Genomic DNA, 17,976 nt, shown 5'->3' on the forward strand with positions numbered 1-17,976 from the left:
CCACTACACCACCACCTGCACCACTAACACCACCTCCACCACCAACCCACCTCCACCACTAACACAACCACCTCCCCCAACACCCTCACACCACCACCCCACCACCAACACCACCGCCTCCACCACTAACACAACCACCCCACCACTAACACCACCCACCACTAACACCACCCCTGCACCACTAACACCACCTCCTCCACCACTAACACCACCACCTCCACCACTAACACCACCAACTCCACCACCAAACACCACCACCCTCACCACCAACACAACCACCCACCACTAACACCACCACCTCTCAACACCACCTCCTCCACCACTAACACCATCCCACTCCACCACCAACACCACCTCCACCACTAACACCACCTTCCACCACTAACACCACCACCTCCACCCCACTAACAGCACCCTCCACCACTAACACTCCTTTCTCCACCACTAACACCACCACCTCCCACCACCAACACCACCTCCCTCCACCACTAACACCACCACACCACTAACACCTTTACCTCCACTAATACCACCTCCTCTTCCTCTAATACCACCTCCACCACTCAACATCACTCTTCCACCACCACCACCACCTCCACCACTAACACCAGCCCTCCACCACCAACACCAGCCCTCCACCACCAACACCACCACCACTAACACTACCTCTTCCACCACTAACACCACCACCTCCACCACCTAACACCACCTCCACCACACCACCTCCTCCACCACCAACCCCACCTCTACCACCAACCCCACCTCTAACACCAACCCACCTCTAACACCAACCCCACTCTAACACCAACCCCACTCTAACACCAACCCCACCTCTACCACTAAACCCCACCTCTAACACCAACCCCACCTCTAACACCAACCCCACCTCTAACACCAACCCCACCTCTAACACCAACCCCACCTCTAACACCAACCCCACCTCTAACACCAACTCCACCTCCCAGACCCGTTGGCTGTCTAATGCTTCTGCAGTGCAAAGACTATGTTACCAATGGTTAGAGGTGAAAGCACATTTTGGTATTGCAAAATCGTCTGAAAGGTGCTATACATCAGAAATGTTACATGTCATGTACAGTGATGAATTCAACCATGCCTACATGCAGTTTTGTAAGTATTTTAAGTGACCTTCAAAGAGTGCACAAAATATTTTAATCTAATGACTGATCCCACAAAGTTATTGGACAATCTGACACTTCTGATTGAAACGCTGGTGAATAGAGTGATACTACTATCTCATCAACATTTCATAGATTCTTTCACCTGCAACTTAAGGGAGTATTTAGCACCAAAACTGTATCTTGGTTATGAAATTGAGAAAATTTTATCAGAATTGCCAGTGCATCTGTCAAAGGAGCGAGAGCAAAACCAGACTCCCAGATTATGTACGAGTATTGAAAACAATTTCACTGTTAAGTATCTCAAATGCTTTGCATGTAGTAAAAACTCCATTGCCCCTCTTCTAGAATCTTTGAGTGTTAGTGGAGAAGACTACAAAAATTGAACTCCAGTGGTCAAATATAACACTAGTAAAATGATGTGAAGCCCAGGACACAGTAAAATTTTGGGCTGAAGTCCGCAGGTACAAAGATGATTCAAACTCAAATCCTTACCTAGAGTTGTCATCAGCTGCTTTACCTATCCTAAGTTTGTCACACTCCAATGCAGAAATCGAAAGAATGTTTAGCCAAATGAATTTGGTTAAGAGTAAGCTAAGGAATAAAATGAAAACGGACACCATTAATGCATTACTTCACATTCGCTATGGCCTTAAAAGGATATCACAAACTTGCATAGCATATGACTCCAAATGATGTTCTCGGCCTTGTAACCTCAAGTCAGGAGATTCAGATTTCAGATTTGCCCCCGAGGGGGCTAGTTTATTGGGCACCCCCTTACATCCTGTGCAAGGTGAAGCGCAGAAGCGTTTACAGTGCCCAACAGGGAAGTATGAAAAGTTCATACTTGCCTTTATGACTCGTACATTAAGGGCGTAAAAGCCTGAAGGGTCATAGGTTTTGTCAAGTTACATAAAGTGAGAGAATGATGAGTGTGTGAGGGGGAAAGTTCCCGGTACATTTTATCTGTTTATGGCAAAGAGTGGCAGGTCCCTAATAATGTCAAATGCCAGGCCTGTGACTAGGAGGAGGGATATCTGGTCTGGGAGGGAAGAGGTGTTGGTAACGGCTGGGGACCTGTAGGAGGAGGTCATAGGGCAAGTGAGAGAGGGTGTGAGAGTCGGGTTGGCCACAAAGTTTACAAACAGTGCGGTGAGGCTCAGGGTTGCCAATGTACTCCCATAGGTACCTGTACCCTAGGCGCAGTCTCATGTATATAAGCTGTTGAGATCGAGTCAGGGATTGATATTCTTTGTAGTGGCGGTTGTCGTCACCGGTTACAGCGTCATAGTGTGATACTACCCCGTTGTTTCAGGTGTGTCCAATTTTCGTTGAATGCCTCTCGTTGTGTGGCGTGTATGCGAGATTTGAGATGATTCAAGTCAGAAGTATGAACAGTGCACCAGACAAGCCATCAACATCGTCCACTGAAGAAATGAAGACGACTATGACCGTGCTAAAAATTATATAACAAGATATGTAACTAAAAGGTAAGAAAAGAACTAGTATGGAAAACATTAAAATACGTAGTTTCCTTCAATTTCTATTTTGATATGTATGCACAGTAGAGTTAGCCATATTTCTAACCATCTGGCAACACTGCTGGAGCTCTCACTCGGTGCCGTCACAACACTCCCTGGCAGGTTGTCCTAAAGAGTTTATAATTCTCATTCCGATGGCGTTTGGTGCAGCAACTAGCAGTGCTAACAAACAACAAGTAATGACTTTACTTAACATGCTCTTCCTCACTGACTACATCAGGTGGGTTTACTCATTACTTTGTTTATTGAGAGAGATTAGGTAAACCTCGCCCTTCTTGTGTACCTTCACAATATGTACTGCTACACTATCTGTGTATTGTATACTTACACTGCACTGTATGTACAGTTGCCAGCCAAAGTCCTCGGTAATTTTTTACTTCAGGTCATGAGTCCCTAGGGGTTGACCAATATGTTTTTCCAGTGTGTTTTGGTGTGTTTTAAACGGATCTGACCTTCATTTTTGGCGGAAATTGCTAGTCCCTCCCCCCCCCCCAAACAGTAATGGAGGAGAGCCTGGGAAATCGGGTTTTTTGGGTGGGGGAGAAAACGAACACAAGTCGTCTGACCTAACAAAAACTAACCTAACTCCTAGCCGGGGTCTCTGTCCCCGAACCCCTGGTAGGCCTAACCTGAACACTAGCCGGGGCTTAAACTAACCTAAATGTTTCAGTAGTAAAAACTTTGGGGTGCGCCATGTCTGAAAGTACAATGCCTTAATTAGAAGTGGAAGGATCAGGGAAACGTAAGAAATGGATAGAATGATTGTCTTTCTCATAAAACTTGGTAATAAACTTAAAATAATCATAGGAGCACAAACGACAACCAACCTTCACCACGGCCATTGTGAAACTGGTCAATGAAATTAAAATCATACCCAGGCTGCTTCCTTTGAAAAAAAAAATGTGATTGGTCGAAAAAAATTCGCATGATGATATCGATACCTCATTGGTCTCGACTGGATGACGTCCATCAACATTGCGCATGCGTGATGTGCTGATAACATCACCTCACAGACGAAGACTGAAAACTACTTAAAGTCAATTAAATTTGATTGTGTCGCTATTATCCATGTCTCCCATGTATATAGTACTATGGGGTTCAAAATGCTCAGAATAGCAAAATCTAAATGTTTCAGTAGTTTATAACTTTCAGGGGTGCTACAGTATGTCCAAAAGTAAAATAATACCAAGTCCTCCCACAAACTTGCTACACAGGGCTGTGGGAGAACTTTTGCTGGCAACTGTACATTACAGTATACTTACACCAGCTGTGTACATTGTATATCTACACTGTCCTTGTGGGTTAATATTTAGGTGCCAGCACCAGCGGATATATTGAGTCTTATATAGGGAGAAAGAAAGATAAATTATTCTGTTTTCGTCAGAAATTTAGGTGGTTAATAATACATAGGACTAACCCGCCAGGGCTGCATAGCGCCAATGAGGCCGTATCATCTCAAGTCCAGAAAATTATTAAAATTTCACCATATCATAGTAAGTTCTGGTAAAGGTGTAGAACAGGGTGACCACCAAAAGGAATTGTCTGAATTGGTTGAATTTTGTATACACACTAATGCATAGAACCTAATCGAACCTGACCTAACATACCCAACCTATGAGTTTATTAGGTCAGGTTCTATTAGGTTCTATGCATTATCATTAATTTATGTGTTAAACAACTTACCTTAATATTGAGGTTGATATACATCAGCAATGCCGAGGAGGAATACGTGAAAGCGTTCACCATCATTTGTAGGAAACGTCCCTTGAAGGGGTATTCGGCAAGGTAAACAACAAAAATGGTGCCAGGAAGAGAATGGACGAGTTGACAGTTCTGGGCGAACACAAGAAATACACTGCCACGTTCGTAGAGTGATACGGTATATAATTTGTAATAAAAGTTTAAAGTCCTGCTATAATAGTCGAGATAACTTTATTTCTCTGGAAACAGGACTGAGATTTGCTATGACATCACTAGCTTCAAACACCGCTGGGCTGCAATCGTAGGTAGTAGAAAGGATGGCCTCTTCAGATCCCAAATTCCACATTCAGGTAAATTTTAAGGGTGTTTTTTTATGGCAAAGTCATGGACATTTTATAAGTGAAGAAATATGCTGTGAAAAGCATCTTTAAACATAGGTTGGATGGATTTATGAGCGATAGGGTTTGGGTGTAATTTAGAATGCCCAGTATGGCCTGCTGCAGTGTCCTCCATTCTTATGGTCTTTTGAACATAAAAAACTTCCTTGTTCACACCAGCTCAGCTGTCATGTACTCTTACCTGGTAGACTTTCTCTTTTTTTTTTTCAGTGCATTTACGAAGTATATCAGTACTAGATGGAGATACGAGTAAATTTAGAAGTGATGACATTGTCTGGACTTTTTGATAATGCCTGATGCTAGCTAAACATGACAACATAGTGCTGTTACTGTTTTGATGATTGACTAATGAACTACTGGGATATATCATCATTTATATTAATTGATGGGTAAAATTTTACTATAACTACCGTAAGTATTATGATGTTTTGATTCGAGGTAGGCTATAATGGTTAAATTTTAAGTTTTGGTCATCCCTGTACTTGACCTTCAATTCTATTAGAAATCACTAGTTTTGAGTTATTACACCTTTTACCGATGTATGTTGAGCTAACCTTGTAACTCATCATACCCTGTACTTTCTTATGCGATTGAAAAATGTTTTGCGACAGAAATCCCATAGAAATAATGTGTCTTATTGTTTAACGTGCTTAATCCCATAGTTAGAATCTTAAGGTTCCCCAAAACCAAAATAATTACAATATTGTTTGGAATGTTTATACAGGTACTATGAAATTTGTTGTGTGGGCAGCTAATACCCATTGAATTAGTTTGTGTTTAGTAATATTTATACTGTATCTTCAAAATATTATTATTGTGTTGCACAATAAAGCACAATTAATTATCCAATAATATTTATATATACTGAACCGATCAGCCGAGAAGGTTGAACAAGAAAACCTGGCTGCCTCCTGCTGGGAAGTTCACCCCAACCAGTGACGTTGCAACCAATCACAGAGCTTTTCACAGTCACGTGACTTTTTAGCAACTTTAACCCTTATTTTTGACACTTTTGGGCCCAATTTATTTCAAAATATCATACCATTTTCTTTGTCCATTGATCTGCCAATTTACAAAAAAATTCCCACTCAGCTTGTCCATTGTCAAGCAGGATAGAGTAAATAAAAAAATTAAATAAATTAAAATCACAATAGAAAGTTATCGTTTCTTTTAATATACAGGTTGACAATCCCTTATCCGAAATCCTTGGGGCCAGAGGCATTTCGGATTTTGGAATTATTCGGTTTTCAGAATGTTTTTTTTTTTTTTTTTTTTTTTTTTTTTTTTTTTTTTTTTTTTTTTTTTTTATAGCCTACCTGGGCACAAGTCACTAACCCACATTGGGGCCTGGGTGGCAAAAATATAATAAAAATTATAATAATAACAATTCATAGGTCTAGGTCGTGTTTCTCACTTGATCTGTTTTCATTATTGTATTTCTTTATTATTATTATTATTTTATTATTACAGTATTATTATTATTATTATTATTATTATTATTATTATTATTATTAATTTTATTATTATATTTTATGATTATTATTATCATCATTATTATTTTATTTTGGTGTATTTTTTATTAAAATTGTTATTTACTATGAATAATTATTATAATATTTTTGCCCCCCCAGGCGCCGATGTGGGTCAGTGATCTATGCCCGGGTGGGCTAATCCCTGTTTAAAAAAAAAAGAAAAAAGTTTTGCCCACAAAAAAAAAAATTCAGTTTTTGGAGCTTTTCGGTTTTTGGAATTTCGGACAAAGGGTTGTCTACCTGTACTTAAAATCATCCAAACAATAAGTACAGCAAAAAAAAGAAAATCAACAAAACTTCTGGTGGTAGCCGTTACCTAAAACACAAGAAAAGATTGGACCAATACGGTCAGATACTGGTGAGCTAACTGATAACAACGGAGAAATGAACAATAATCTGAATAAACATTTTTCAACAGTTTTCACCACCGAAAATTTAAACTCGATTACCGAGGCACCGACTATATACAGAGAGAGAAGAAAATAGTTTAAGCGAAATAGTAGTGTCTAGTAACTATGTTAGTAAGCAAATAGACAAGCTAAAGCCTAATAAGTCACCAGGTCCTGATGGGTATTGAAGGAATGTAAGGAAGAGCTTAGTATGTCCTTTGCAAATTTGTTTAACATGTCCTTAAAAATGGGTGTAGTACCAGAATCCTGGAGGATAGTGAATGTAATACCAATTTTCAAGAAGGGAGATAGATCACTATCCTCCAACTACCGTCCAATCAGTTTAACATCAATTGCAGGCAATTTTACTGGAAGCAATAATTTCAAATTATTTGAAATCACCTGGAGAAGCACAATTTGATCAATGATTCTCAACATGGCTTCACAAGTGGGCGTTCATGTCTTACTACTGTAATCTATTAACGTTCTTTTCAGTCATTTTCGAATCAGTGGACGAGGGGCACTACTATGATTTGGTATATCTTGACTTTAGCAAAGCCTTCGACAGAGTCCCCCATGAAAGACTAATAAGAAAAGTGGAGGCTCATGGCATTGGAGGAGATATTTTAAAATGGATTAGGGTGTGGTTACAGGACAGAATACAGAGAGTGAGCATTAACGGCACTAGATCCGATTGGAGTAACGTCACTAGTGGAGTACCCCAGGGCTCAGTACTAGGACCATTGTTATTTGTTATATACATAAACGACATAGACATCGGCGTAGACAGCAACATCAGTAAATTTGCTGATGACACTAAAATAGGGCGTTTAATTAAATCTGACTAGGACTCCTCAAAACTATAGGAAGATCCAAACAAATTTTTCAAATGGTCTGAAAAATGGCAGATACTTAGTCTAGGAGATGTAAACAGAGAAACCAGATATCAAATAAACAACGATGTTATAGAGAATACCGAATGTGAGAAAGATTTTGGAGTAATGATAAGTAGGAATCTTAAGCCAAGTAAACAATGTGTATTTGCTCGAAACAAGGCTAACAAAGTACTTGGGTTCATACAAAGGAGTGTTAGTTACAAGACTAGCGAGGTCATCCTAAAACTATATCTTGCGCTGATGAGACTTCACTTGGATTACGCAGTTCTATAATCCCTAGAAAGAATTCAGAGGAGAATGACAAAACTAACCCCGGGCATTAGGAACCTTGAGTACAGAGTAAGGTTAAAGCATCTTAATTTGTACTTCGTTGAGAGATGTAGAATGAGGGGCGATATGGTAGAGGTGTATAAATGGAAGTCAGGGCTAAACAAAGGGGACATTACAAAGGTACTCAAACTATCCAACCAGGAGCGAACTCGTAACGATGGTTTTAAATTAGACAAATTTAGATTTAGGCGCAAAATAGGTAAACATTGGTTTGGAAATAGAGTAGTGGATGAATGGAACAAGTTACCAAACATTATCATTAACTCGAACACCCCGGATAGCTTCAAACATAGGTTGGATGGATATATGAGCAATAGGGGTTGGGTGTAAATGTGACTGCCCAGTTTGGGCCAATAGGCCAGCTGCAGTTCCTTCATTCTTATGTTCTTATTATACCTACACCATGTGCATTGTTTGTACATAATACCTACACTGTATGCAGGGCCGGCCTTAGGAGGTGCGGGGCCCAATTGGGAACAATTTTGGTGGGCCCCAGGTTCCCAGCCAAGGTCTGTAGAATCATAAAAATATAAATAAAGTCTATTATGGACTTTATATCTCTATGGTAGAATGGAAAGTAATAAAAATATGCGCTTAAAAAGTGCATGCGAATTAATGGACCAAACAGATCTAAGCTACATTTTAATATAAAATTGCATACATGTAAGCCTACAAGTAACAAACAAAATGTGTAGATCACCTCTGAAAAGTACATAGTTACAATACCACTTGTTTTAGTGACTGTGAAATGATTTATTAAAAATATTAATTTATTTTTTGTTATTTTTGTCACACATAATGATAAAAGATGATAGACGATCATCTTTTACCTGATGTTTTATGAACATTTTGTACTGCTCTTTACAGTAATCTTCCGAAAATCAGTGACTTCATATTTCAGATATATGGTTTATATCTTGGTCACTAAAACTTACCTCATTTATGGGTCCGTGACACAAAATTATTCAGCTAGTAGTAAGATCCAGTCAGCGGTGTTTACACTCGACGGAAGGGACACTCACACCATGAGATGGAAACAAACGTAAATCTGACGACATCTAGAAACTTTGGTCAGTCACCATGCCAAAGAAAACATTTGTTAACAATGCGGAGTAAACTCGAGGAAACTGAGGCCCTCATGTTGCATGTACAGTATTACCAAACTTTATGGATTTACCCCATTTGGGATAATTTACCCTTATCCCCTGGCCCCTGTTGTAAAACTTAAATACTTGAGTCTGAATATAGGCCTACTATATATTTTGCAACAGAGATGTGCATGTGCATAAAGATGTAATGTATAGTAATTTAATCACACGATACTGTTACTATAGGTTTATAGATATTTAAAAGCTGTTACACGTTTATTTACATATTTGTCTTTTTAATTTTTTTCACAGAAATAAGTTTTAATGCTGTTCTGTAATTAACATATTATTTAATTCAGGTACAGTAAAAAAAAATTCAAAACATAAACAATATAAATAAACACTACCGACTGTAAAAATTCATAAAATTTTTTAATAATTGCTGTTCTCTAGAACCTGCAATGTGTTGTTGTGTGTACTTGACGAGCCGAGAGTAGATTACTCTAGCGCAGGGCCCCGTTAGGCGCAGGGCCCAATTGGGAGCAGTTGACTTAAGGCCGGCACTGACTGTATGCATTGTTTGTACAGAATACCTATACTGTGCATTGCTTGTACAGTATACCTACTCTGTGTGTGTATTGTTTGTACATTATACCTACACTGTGTGCATTGTTTGTGCAGTATACCTACTGTTACGACTGGCCTCTTAGGTTGTAACAGTGTGAATCAAATTCAAATTCTCTGTGTTTTATTCTTAAAGGTGAGTTAACTCAATAATTATGGTTATCTTTTTATCGAAAGTCCAAGCAACAGATCCCACCAAAATCATCACCTCATTACTATGGGGGTATATCGAAAATCATGAAGTACATTTAATTACATATACTGTACTGTATTAACAAACAAAAATAAATATATCAGTTACGAGGTCTGTCCAGAAAGTATCCAGCCATTTACTATTAAAAAAAATATTCCTTACCTGGGACAATGGTGCCTTAGTCCCCTTCAAAGTACTCCCCTTGGGACCTCACACACTTCTCCCAGCGTCCCTTCCACTTCTCAAAACAGTCTGCAAAGTCCTCTTTCGGGATCTTCATCAGCTGCCTCGTTGCATTCTCCTTAATCTCGTCCCCGGTCTGAAATCTCCTCCCTTTCAACGGCGATTTTAGCTTTGAGAAATGCCAGAAGTCGCAGGGAGTCAAATCTGGGCTGTAGGGGGGCTGAGAAACCTGGGTGATGCGATGTTTTGCCAAAAAAACCTGCACGAGACGTGAAGAATGGGCAGGCGCATTGTCATGATGAAGCTGCCAGTCACCACTTGCCCACAGCTGCGGCCGTTTCTTCTTACCGCATCCCTCAGCCGGCGAAAAACTTCGATGTAGTACTCCTTCGTTATTGTTTGGCCTGGACGAGATTAAGGAGAATGCGACGAGGCAGCTGATGGAGGTCCCGAAAGAGGACTTTGCAGACTGTTTTGAAAAGTGGAAGGGACGCTGGGAGAAGTGTGTGAGGTCCCAAGGGGAGTACCTTGAAGGGGACTCAGGCGCCGTTGTCCTAGGTAAGCAACATTTTTTTTAATAGTAAATGGCTGGATACTTTCCGGACAGACCTCGTATGTACAAAAATAAAACAAAAGACAAACTAAATCTCATCAAACAAGTGACTCAACCGAGTGACAAAATAATAATCATAAAATTAATGACTGAACACTTCTTTATATTAACAACTACCGTGGACAACGGGATTATCCAACACACGTAACTCATAAACAAGCAAGTTATTTTACCTTGGCGTTCTGAAATATGACTACCCATAATCTCGCATATAAATTACTATATAATACTTGGTGTTCTTAAAATTCAAGCAAGGTTTACACGTTATATCACTAGAAATATACAATATCCAACTTGTGAGGCGTCACATACATGTACTAGCTTTACTGGCAAATCCATTTCAAAATGTGTAAGAAAGTTTGGTGATGTTATTGCAGCTTTTATCTTCTCAAATGACTGCTGACATTCCTCTGACCAGTTCCATAGTTCATCTTTATTCAGTAAATGATAAAAGGGGCTTCCAATTGTAGTTAAATCTTTAACAAATCTTCCATAAAATGTTACAAGTCCCAAGAAAGATTGTAGCTCTTTAACATTCTAAGGTACTTTTGCAGACTGGACTGCTCTAACCTTCTCATTTGTCTAATGTATACCTCGTTTATCAATTATGAATCCGAAATATTCAATGGATGGTACTTGAAACCGACACTTATTCTTGTGAATTTTCAATTCAATTTCTTGGATACGTTTCAGTACTGCCGTTAATCTTTCCTGATGTTCTCTTTCATATTTTCCTACCCACAAAACAAAATACACCAGGTAACCCATTGAATATTTTGTCCATGGTCTATTACCATATTACAGGACTACTAGCTACACCATATGGCAATCTTTTAGGGCAAAAAAGTCCTAAATGTGTGTTTATTGGGCAATACTCCTGTGACTTATCATCCGTGACTAACTGCTGAAATGCATGTTCCAAGTCAATTTTTTAAAAGATCTTACATCCTCCTAAAGCTTCAAACATATTTGGAGGGTTAGGGAGAGGGTGTTGTGCTACTTGTAACTGAGGGTTTAGTGTTACCTTATAGTTTCCACATAATCAAACACCACCACCCTTTTTTGCTACTGAACTAAAGGTGAACCACAAGCTGAGTAGGTTACTCTTTTCCATGTCTTTTCTGCTTCTTACCTCTTAATTTCATGTTCAACTGACGTCTTTAAAGCATAAGGAATAGGACTAGGAGCAAGAAATTTGCATGTTGCTTCTGGTTTCAGTGCCAAAGTAGCCTTAACATTTTTCACAGTATACTGTACCAAGTCCATCAGTAAATAACTCCTCATTTAAAGGAAAGGCTGCCTTTTGCTCTTGCTTTAGAACAGAAAAAAATATTTGACCAATTTAATGTTAAATGTTTCAAGCAATCTAAACCCATCAATGTCTGACCTTTAACAATGGTGATGGGCAGGTATTTTACTGTTTGTTGGCCACATTGAACATTTACCTTGGTAGAACCAATTACTTCTATATTGTGACAGTTATAAACCCTTAGAACTATGTTGCTTGGTTCTATAAATATATCAGGAATTTTACATGCAGTCTGTTCAGACATTACTGACACATCTGCTGTTGTGTCAAGTTGCATGATAAAGGGTAGTTGTTTTCCGAGAGTTACACATGTTATTGAAATGACCTCTGTGACCACAATTATGGCATTTCTTATCAGTTGCTGGGCATTTTTCCCTATCACTGGGATGTTGACCTTTTCTACCACACCTGAAACATTGTCTAGGTCTAGGTTTAGATTCTCTGAATGAGCTATGTTGTAAATGTATATTAGGAGATTGTTTTCCCTTAAATTTCTCTTGTGCTTTCATATTTCTACCTTTTTGCCATGGTTTTTGCTGTCTACTGGTGCTGGTTGAAACTCTGTTGACCTGTGAATCATTATGTGATCTACCCTCAATAGTCTAAGCTTGAGAATTGGCTGCTTCTAATGCTCTGGCAATTCCCAAAATCTTATCTAATGTTAGGTTTTTCTCCTGCAGCAACCGTTTCCTCAACTCATGAGAATTACACTTTTCAATCACCTGATCAATAATAACATCCTCAACATCAGTAAGTTCACAAGTAGAGGCTAACTTTTTTAATTTGGTGACAAAAGTATCAACAGATTCATTGGGATTATGAGTACATTTCCTGAACAAAATCTCTCGTACCTCACTTTTATTTTCGGAGAAAAGTAGTTGTTCAGGGCTTCTGTGGCACCTCAGGTCCAGCAACATGCACCAATAAGGCGCGCTTCTGCTCCTCCTTCGTGACTCCTGTGGCTATCAGGTAAAACTCAAAAGAAGAACTCTATTTCTTCCACCTCTGAGCCACCAAACTTGGTTGGTGCCAGACGCACGTTCTCGTCTCGGGGGCTCGTTACCGCTCGTCGCCACTGTTTTTTCTTCACAGCTCACCTGAAATACGCATTATATAATGTGTTGTACGCTGCTACATGTTGTACACTCAAGGCTAATATATCCCATCATCTTTGCCCGATGACGCAGGATAAAAAGAGATACTTTCTACCACAATGCTGTTATCATGAGGTACACGAGGAGGAGACTCGGCTATAAGTGCTTAAACATAATACCTGTACTTGAGATATAAACAAAGTGAAAACAGAAGAGCATCGATCAGGTACTATAAATGCATTGACAAAGAAGCTGAAATCGGTAACTAATATATATAATACTAATCATCCCTGGGTCCTCTGGCATATTAGGCAGAAATAACTTACTTAAATATCTGGTACCAATGAAAGCAACTACAATAACTTGAAGCAGCATGGTGTAATTTTACAGTTACCTGTGGACATGAGAGTACGATCGGTTCTTTCACAGAAACATATTTATTCTTCACTGTCAATTCTCTGCCACATTTTGAACACTTGTGTGTCTTGACAACTAGTTATTGTTCATAGATGAATTCTTGTAGACGATCTTCATCCTCTACAAGCACAGATTGCTTGTGATACGACACTGAACACTACGTGATAAGGATGCCATTGAAAAATGTTATGTCTCCTATCTCGGTCCTCTTCATTAAAGTAGAGTAATAAGTACAGTATATAAATACTGTATACAATACACTACAGGGTACACTTAGAATCCAGCACTACTCGAAAGGTATTAGAAATTAATCCAAATCCATCATATGGGTTTTGAGTCCAACAATACGACCCTCATTATTTATAAAAAGAAGAGGTTATAGGCTGATTTTCCTGTCATTACCAGATCCCTCAAAATTCATTACCAAATGGAGTGTTTCAACGCCCTTTGTTTTTTTTTATTAACAGAACAGTCAAACATTTTTTTATATATTAAAGAAAACTGTAATTAGCCAAATAGCTTACCTTTATTTACAGTAAGTACGGTCAATAAAATTGTTTGCAGTGAAGTAATAATTCAGTCATGAAAGGCAGCAATATCAACACTACCCTCCTCCAAGTTCACCCCTATGATCACTCATGTTAACTGTGAATATATTCACAGTTAATACTGTACCAAATAATTTTCATTCATTACCAGACAGATTTTTAATTACCAAATTGCCACCCCAAACAGTACAGTATCTACCAGTGTCCACCTTGCGTGATGCTACACTGAAGCAGCTGCACAACCTATACTTCTCTGATATAGTTATGTTTGCCCAATTGCATCAGCACTGTAAAAAATGAGTTCTGTAATGCATTCACCGAGTTAAAACCAATTTGTGTAATGAAAACACTTGTGATAAGAGAACAGACTGCATCAAACTACTGTATGAAATTTAGTACCTAAGACATAAAGAAATTAATAAAATGTAAATTTGGTACAGTACTTCAGGGAAGGTGGTGAGGGCTGGTGGGCTGAGTAAGGGGCATCATTAGTATTAGCAAGAAAAGGTTTAATATAATTAAAATAGAATATCTGTAAAAGAATATGTAACGTGTGAACATTCATATAGTGAAGGATATCTGTGCTGTAGTGGGAAGTAATAATAATGTACTACAGTATACTGTATGATATTTAAAGTGTATGAGTTATGCTTCTGAATATATTTTCACCGTGTTGGAATATATTGGGCCAATTATACACACCACATGTACAAAATTAAGGTAGGTGTATATACTGAGTAAGGTACAGCTTGTGCAAGGAATACAAACTATACGAAAACTATTATATTTCAGACATAAAGGTGGGAGAGGGTGGATGTAACAAAGGGACATCAGAAGGCCGTCCCACACAGACATCTCTCACCACAATCTACAAAACAGGAGGCAGAACAGGTCAAGAACAGTCCCTTAAAACTGTACAATAAGTCAGTGTGAGGATTAGTGAATACTGTATCTTCAGGAGAAGTTTGTAAGCATGATTAATGTTAATTGTCAACTGTGTAAATCATAAGTTACAAATATGAAAGTCAAGTTAGTGATCCTAGGAAACTGAGGATGAAAAGAAGGTTCACACAAGTGAATCTTTCTCCTGAAAATATTGCACTGTTAAATGTTGTTTAAATACAACATGATGATTATTGTAATGTTTTACCTTAAACAAGACCTTGTGACTAATGCTTGTGATCACTGGTGAGAAAGTTCCAATACAGTACAGTACATAAATGTGGCAAGTGTTTGTCTCCACTGCTTGTGTACTGTTGAGATAAAGTTAACTTTTGGTTAAGGTTTCCTTGTGCAAGAGTAACCTCCATAACCACCTACATGTGGTGACTTATGAATAGGAACCATTTACCTGTGACGACTGGGATTTATATTGTTTCTATACTTTGAGTATAATATCTCAATGGTCTGTCCATTGATGAAATATTATTTTGTACAAACTTTTGTAAATTACAGTTTGTAAAAAATGGCTGATTTTGTTGGTCAAATGGCCAGACATGATGACGAGGGAAAGTGTGTGTGTGTATATTGTGGTAATGATGCTTTACAAACGCATACCTATATGACTGAACACGCTGATGTGATAGATATTAAATATGAAGAAGTTGATGAAAGCTTTGACAGTAACTGTGAAACAACACAACATGTGGCTCTGCTTGCTGAGAAAGATATCAAGTGTGAAGCATTTGATGTAAGTTATAACAGTAACTCTGATGAGACACAACATGTGACTGTTGATGGGAAAGATATCAAGTGTGAAGCATTTGATGTAAGTTTTAACAGTAACTCTGATGAGAGACAACATGTGACTGTTGCTCAGGAAAATGTTAAATGCCAAGGAATTGGTAAATGTTATAACAGAGAGAATCAGCTGAAGGAACATATGGTACACAGTGAGAACAATTTGGAGTGTAGTAAAAGGATTTATTCACAGTACAATCATGTAAACCAGCATTTGGATATGCTCACTGCAGAGAAAAAATATAAATGTGAAGAGTGTAGGAAAAGTTTTTCCAGAAATGGCGATCTGAAGAAACATTTGCTTATACACACTGGTGAGAAACCTTTTAAGTGTGAAGAGTGTGGGAAAGGTTTTTCCGGACAGTGTAAGCTGAAGGAACACATGCTTGTGCACACTGGTGAGAAACCTTTTAAGTGTGAAGAGTGTGGTAAAAATTTTTCCAGAAAGAGTAATCTGAAGAAACACAGGGATATACACACTAAGAAAACTTTTAAGTGTGAAGAGTGTGGTAAAAGATTTTCCAGAAAGAGCGATCTGAGCAAACATTTGCTTATACACACTGATGAGAAACATTTTAAATGTGAAGAGTGTGGGAAAAGTTTTTCCCAAAAGCAAACTCTGAAGAAACATATGGATGTACACACTGAGAAAACTTTTAAGTGTGAAGAGTGTGGTAAAAGTTGTTCCAGAAAGGGCGATCTGAACAAACATTTGCGTATGCACACTGGTGAAAAACCTTTTAAGTGTGAAGAGTGTGGGAAAAGTTTTTCCCAAAAGCAAACTCTGAAGAAACATATGGATGTACACACTGAGAAAATTTTTAAGTGTAAAGAGTGTGGTAAAAGTTTTTCCAAAAAGTGGAAGCTGGAGGAACACATGGCTGAACACACTGGTGAAAGAACTTTTAAGTGTGAAGAGTGTGATAAAAGTTATTACAAAAGGAATCATCTTAAGATCCATATGTTAGTGCACACTGTTGAGAACATTGTGAAGTGTGAAGAGTGTGGTAAAACGTTTTGCAGAAAGAATCTCCTCAAGATGCATATGTTAGTGCACACTGCTGAGAAAACTTGGGAGTGTGAAGAGTGTGGGAAAAGTTACTACAGAAAGCATCGACTGGAGGAACACATGCTTGTACACACTGGTGAGAAAAATGTTAAGTGTGAAGAGTGTGGGAAAAGTTTCTACACAAAGAACAGTCTGAAGAAGCATTTGGTTGTACACACTGATGAGAAACCTTTAAAGTGTGAAGAGTGTGGTAAAAGTTTTTCCAGAAAGGAAGATCTGAAAAAACATTTGCTTAGACACACTGGTGAAAAAAAATTTAAATGTGAAGAGTGTGGCAAAGGTTATTATCTAAAGAATGGGCTGAAGGTACACATGCTTGTACACAAAGGTGAGAAACCTTTTAAGTGTGAAGAGTGTGGTAAAGGTTTCTATACAGAGAACAGTCTGAAGAAGCATTTGGTTGTACACACTGGTGAGAAACCTTTTAAGTGTGAAGAGTGTGGTAAAGGTTTCTATGTAGAGAACAGTCTGAAGAAGCATTTGGTTGTACACACTGGTGAGAAACCCTTTAAGTGTGAAGAGTGTGGGAAAGGTTTCTATGTAAAGAACAGTCTGAAAAGGCATTTGGTTAGACACACTGATTGAGAAACTTTACAATGAGAAGAGTGGTAAAAAAATTCCATAAAGGATCGTCTCAAGAGACTTAGGTGTGTGCACACTGGTGAAAAAAAATTTTAAGTGTGAAGTGTGTGATAAAAATTTATTCCAGAAAGAGTGACCTGAAGCAACATGTGTGTATGCTGCACACTGGTTAAAATATTTATTGTGAAGAGTGTGGTAATAGCTTTTCCACAAAGAAAGTGAAGACACACATTGTACACACTGGTGAGACAAATTGTACTTGCTTTCTTTTTATATTTTACTTTTTTCCTCTTCACTGATCAGCTCGTTAGCTGCTTGGGCGGTCAGTCACGTCTCTGTTACGCACTATTGGCAGGTACTGGGCATGTACTGGCTCTTGAATATATCGGAACCTGCCCCAGTGTTGGTCAAGTCTGGTCTTGAATGAGCTCACACTCGGTGCCGTCACAACACTGGCAGACTGTTCCAAGAGTTCAAAATTCTCATTCGGAAAAAGATTACCTTCATTGTTTTCTGGACTTGTGGCTTCTTCAACCTTGAGCTGTGACCCCTTGTGAGGTGGGCATCCAACTTTTTCAGGTATGTACATCCAA

The 17,976-nt window shown here is 38.6% G+C and overlaps 1 protein-coding gene across 3 annotated transcripts; it reads left to right on the plus strand.

The window, feature by feature from the left end:
* Positions 1–2,434: 2,434 nt before the first annotated feature.
* Positions 2,435–17,739, plus strand: LOC121865044 (gastrula zinc finger protein XlCGF57.1-like). Of its 3 annotated transcripts, XM_042364370.1 has the most exons (3): positions 2,723–2,897; positions 4,628–4,728; positions 14,785–17,739. In XM_042364370.1, exon 3 carries the CDS (start codon positions 15,458–15,460, stop codon positions 17,384–17,386), a length of 1,929 nt encoding a protein of 642 aa, XP_042220304.1. In that variant the 5' UTR covers positions 2,723–2,897; positions 4,628–4,728; positions 14,785–15,457; the 3' UTR covers positions 17,387–17,739. The 3 variants fall into 3 exon arrangements, with proteins under 3 accessions (XP_042220303.1, XP_042220304.1, XP_042220302.1); XM_042364369.1 differs by lacking the exons at positions 2,723–2,897; positions 4,628–4,728 and adding an exon at positions 2,435–2,626; XM_042364368.1 differs by lacking the exon at positions 4,628–4,728.
* Positions 17,740–17,976: the final 237 nt, after the last annotated feature.

This window comes from Homarus americanus, unplaced genomic scaffold (genome assembly GCF_018991925.1).
Source record: "Homarus americanus isolate GMGI-L3 unplaced genomic scaffold, GMGI_Hamer_2.0 scaffold2539, whole genome shotgun sequence".
NCBI classification, from domain to species: domain Eukaryota; kingdom Metazoa; phylum Arthropoda; class Malacostraca; order Decapoda; family Nephropidae; genus Homarus; species Homarus americanus.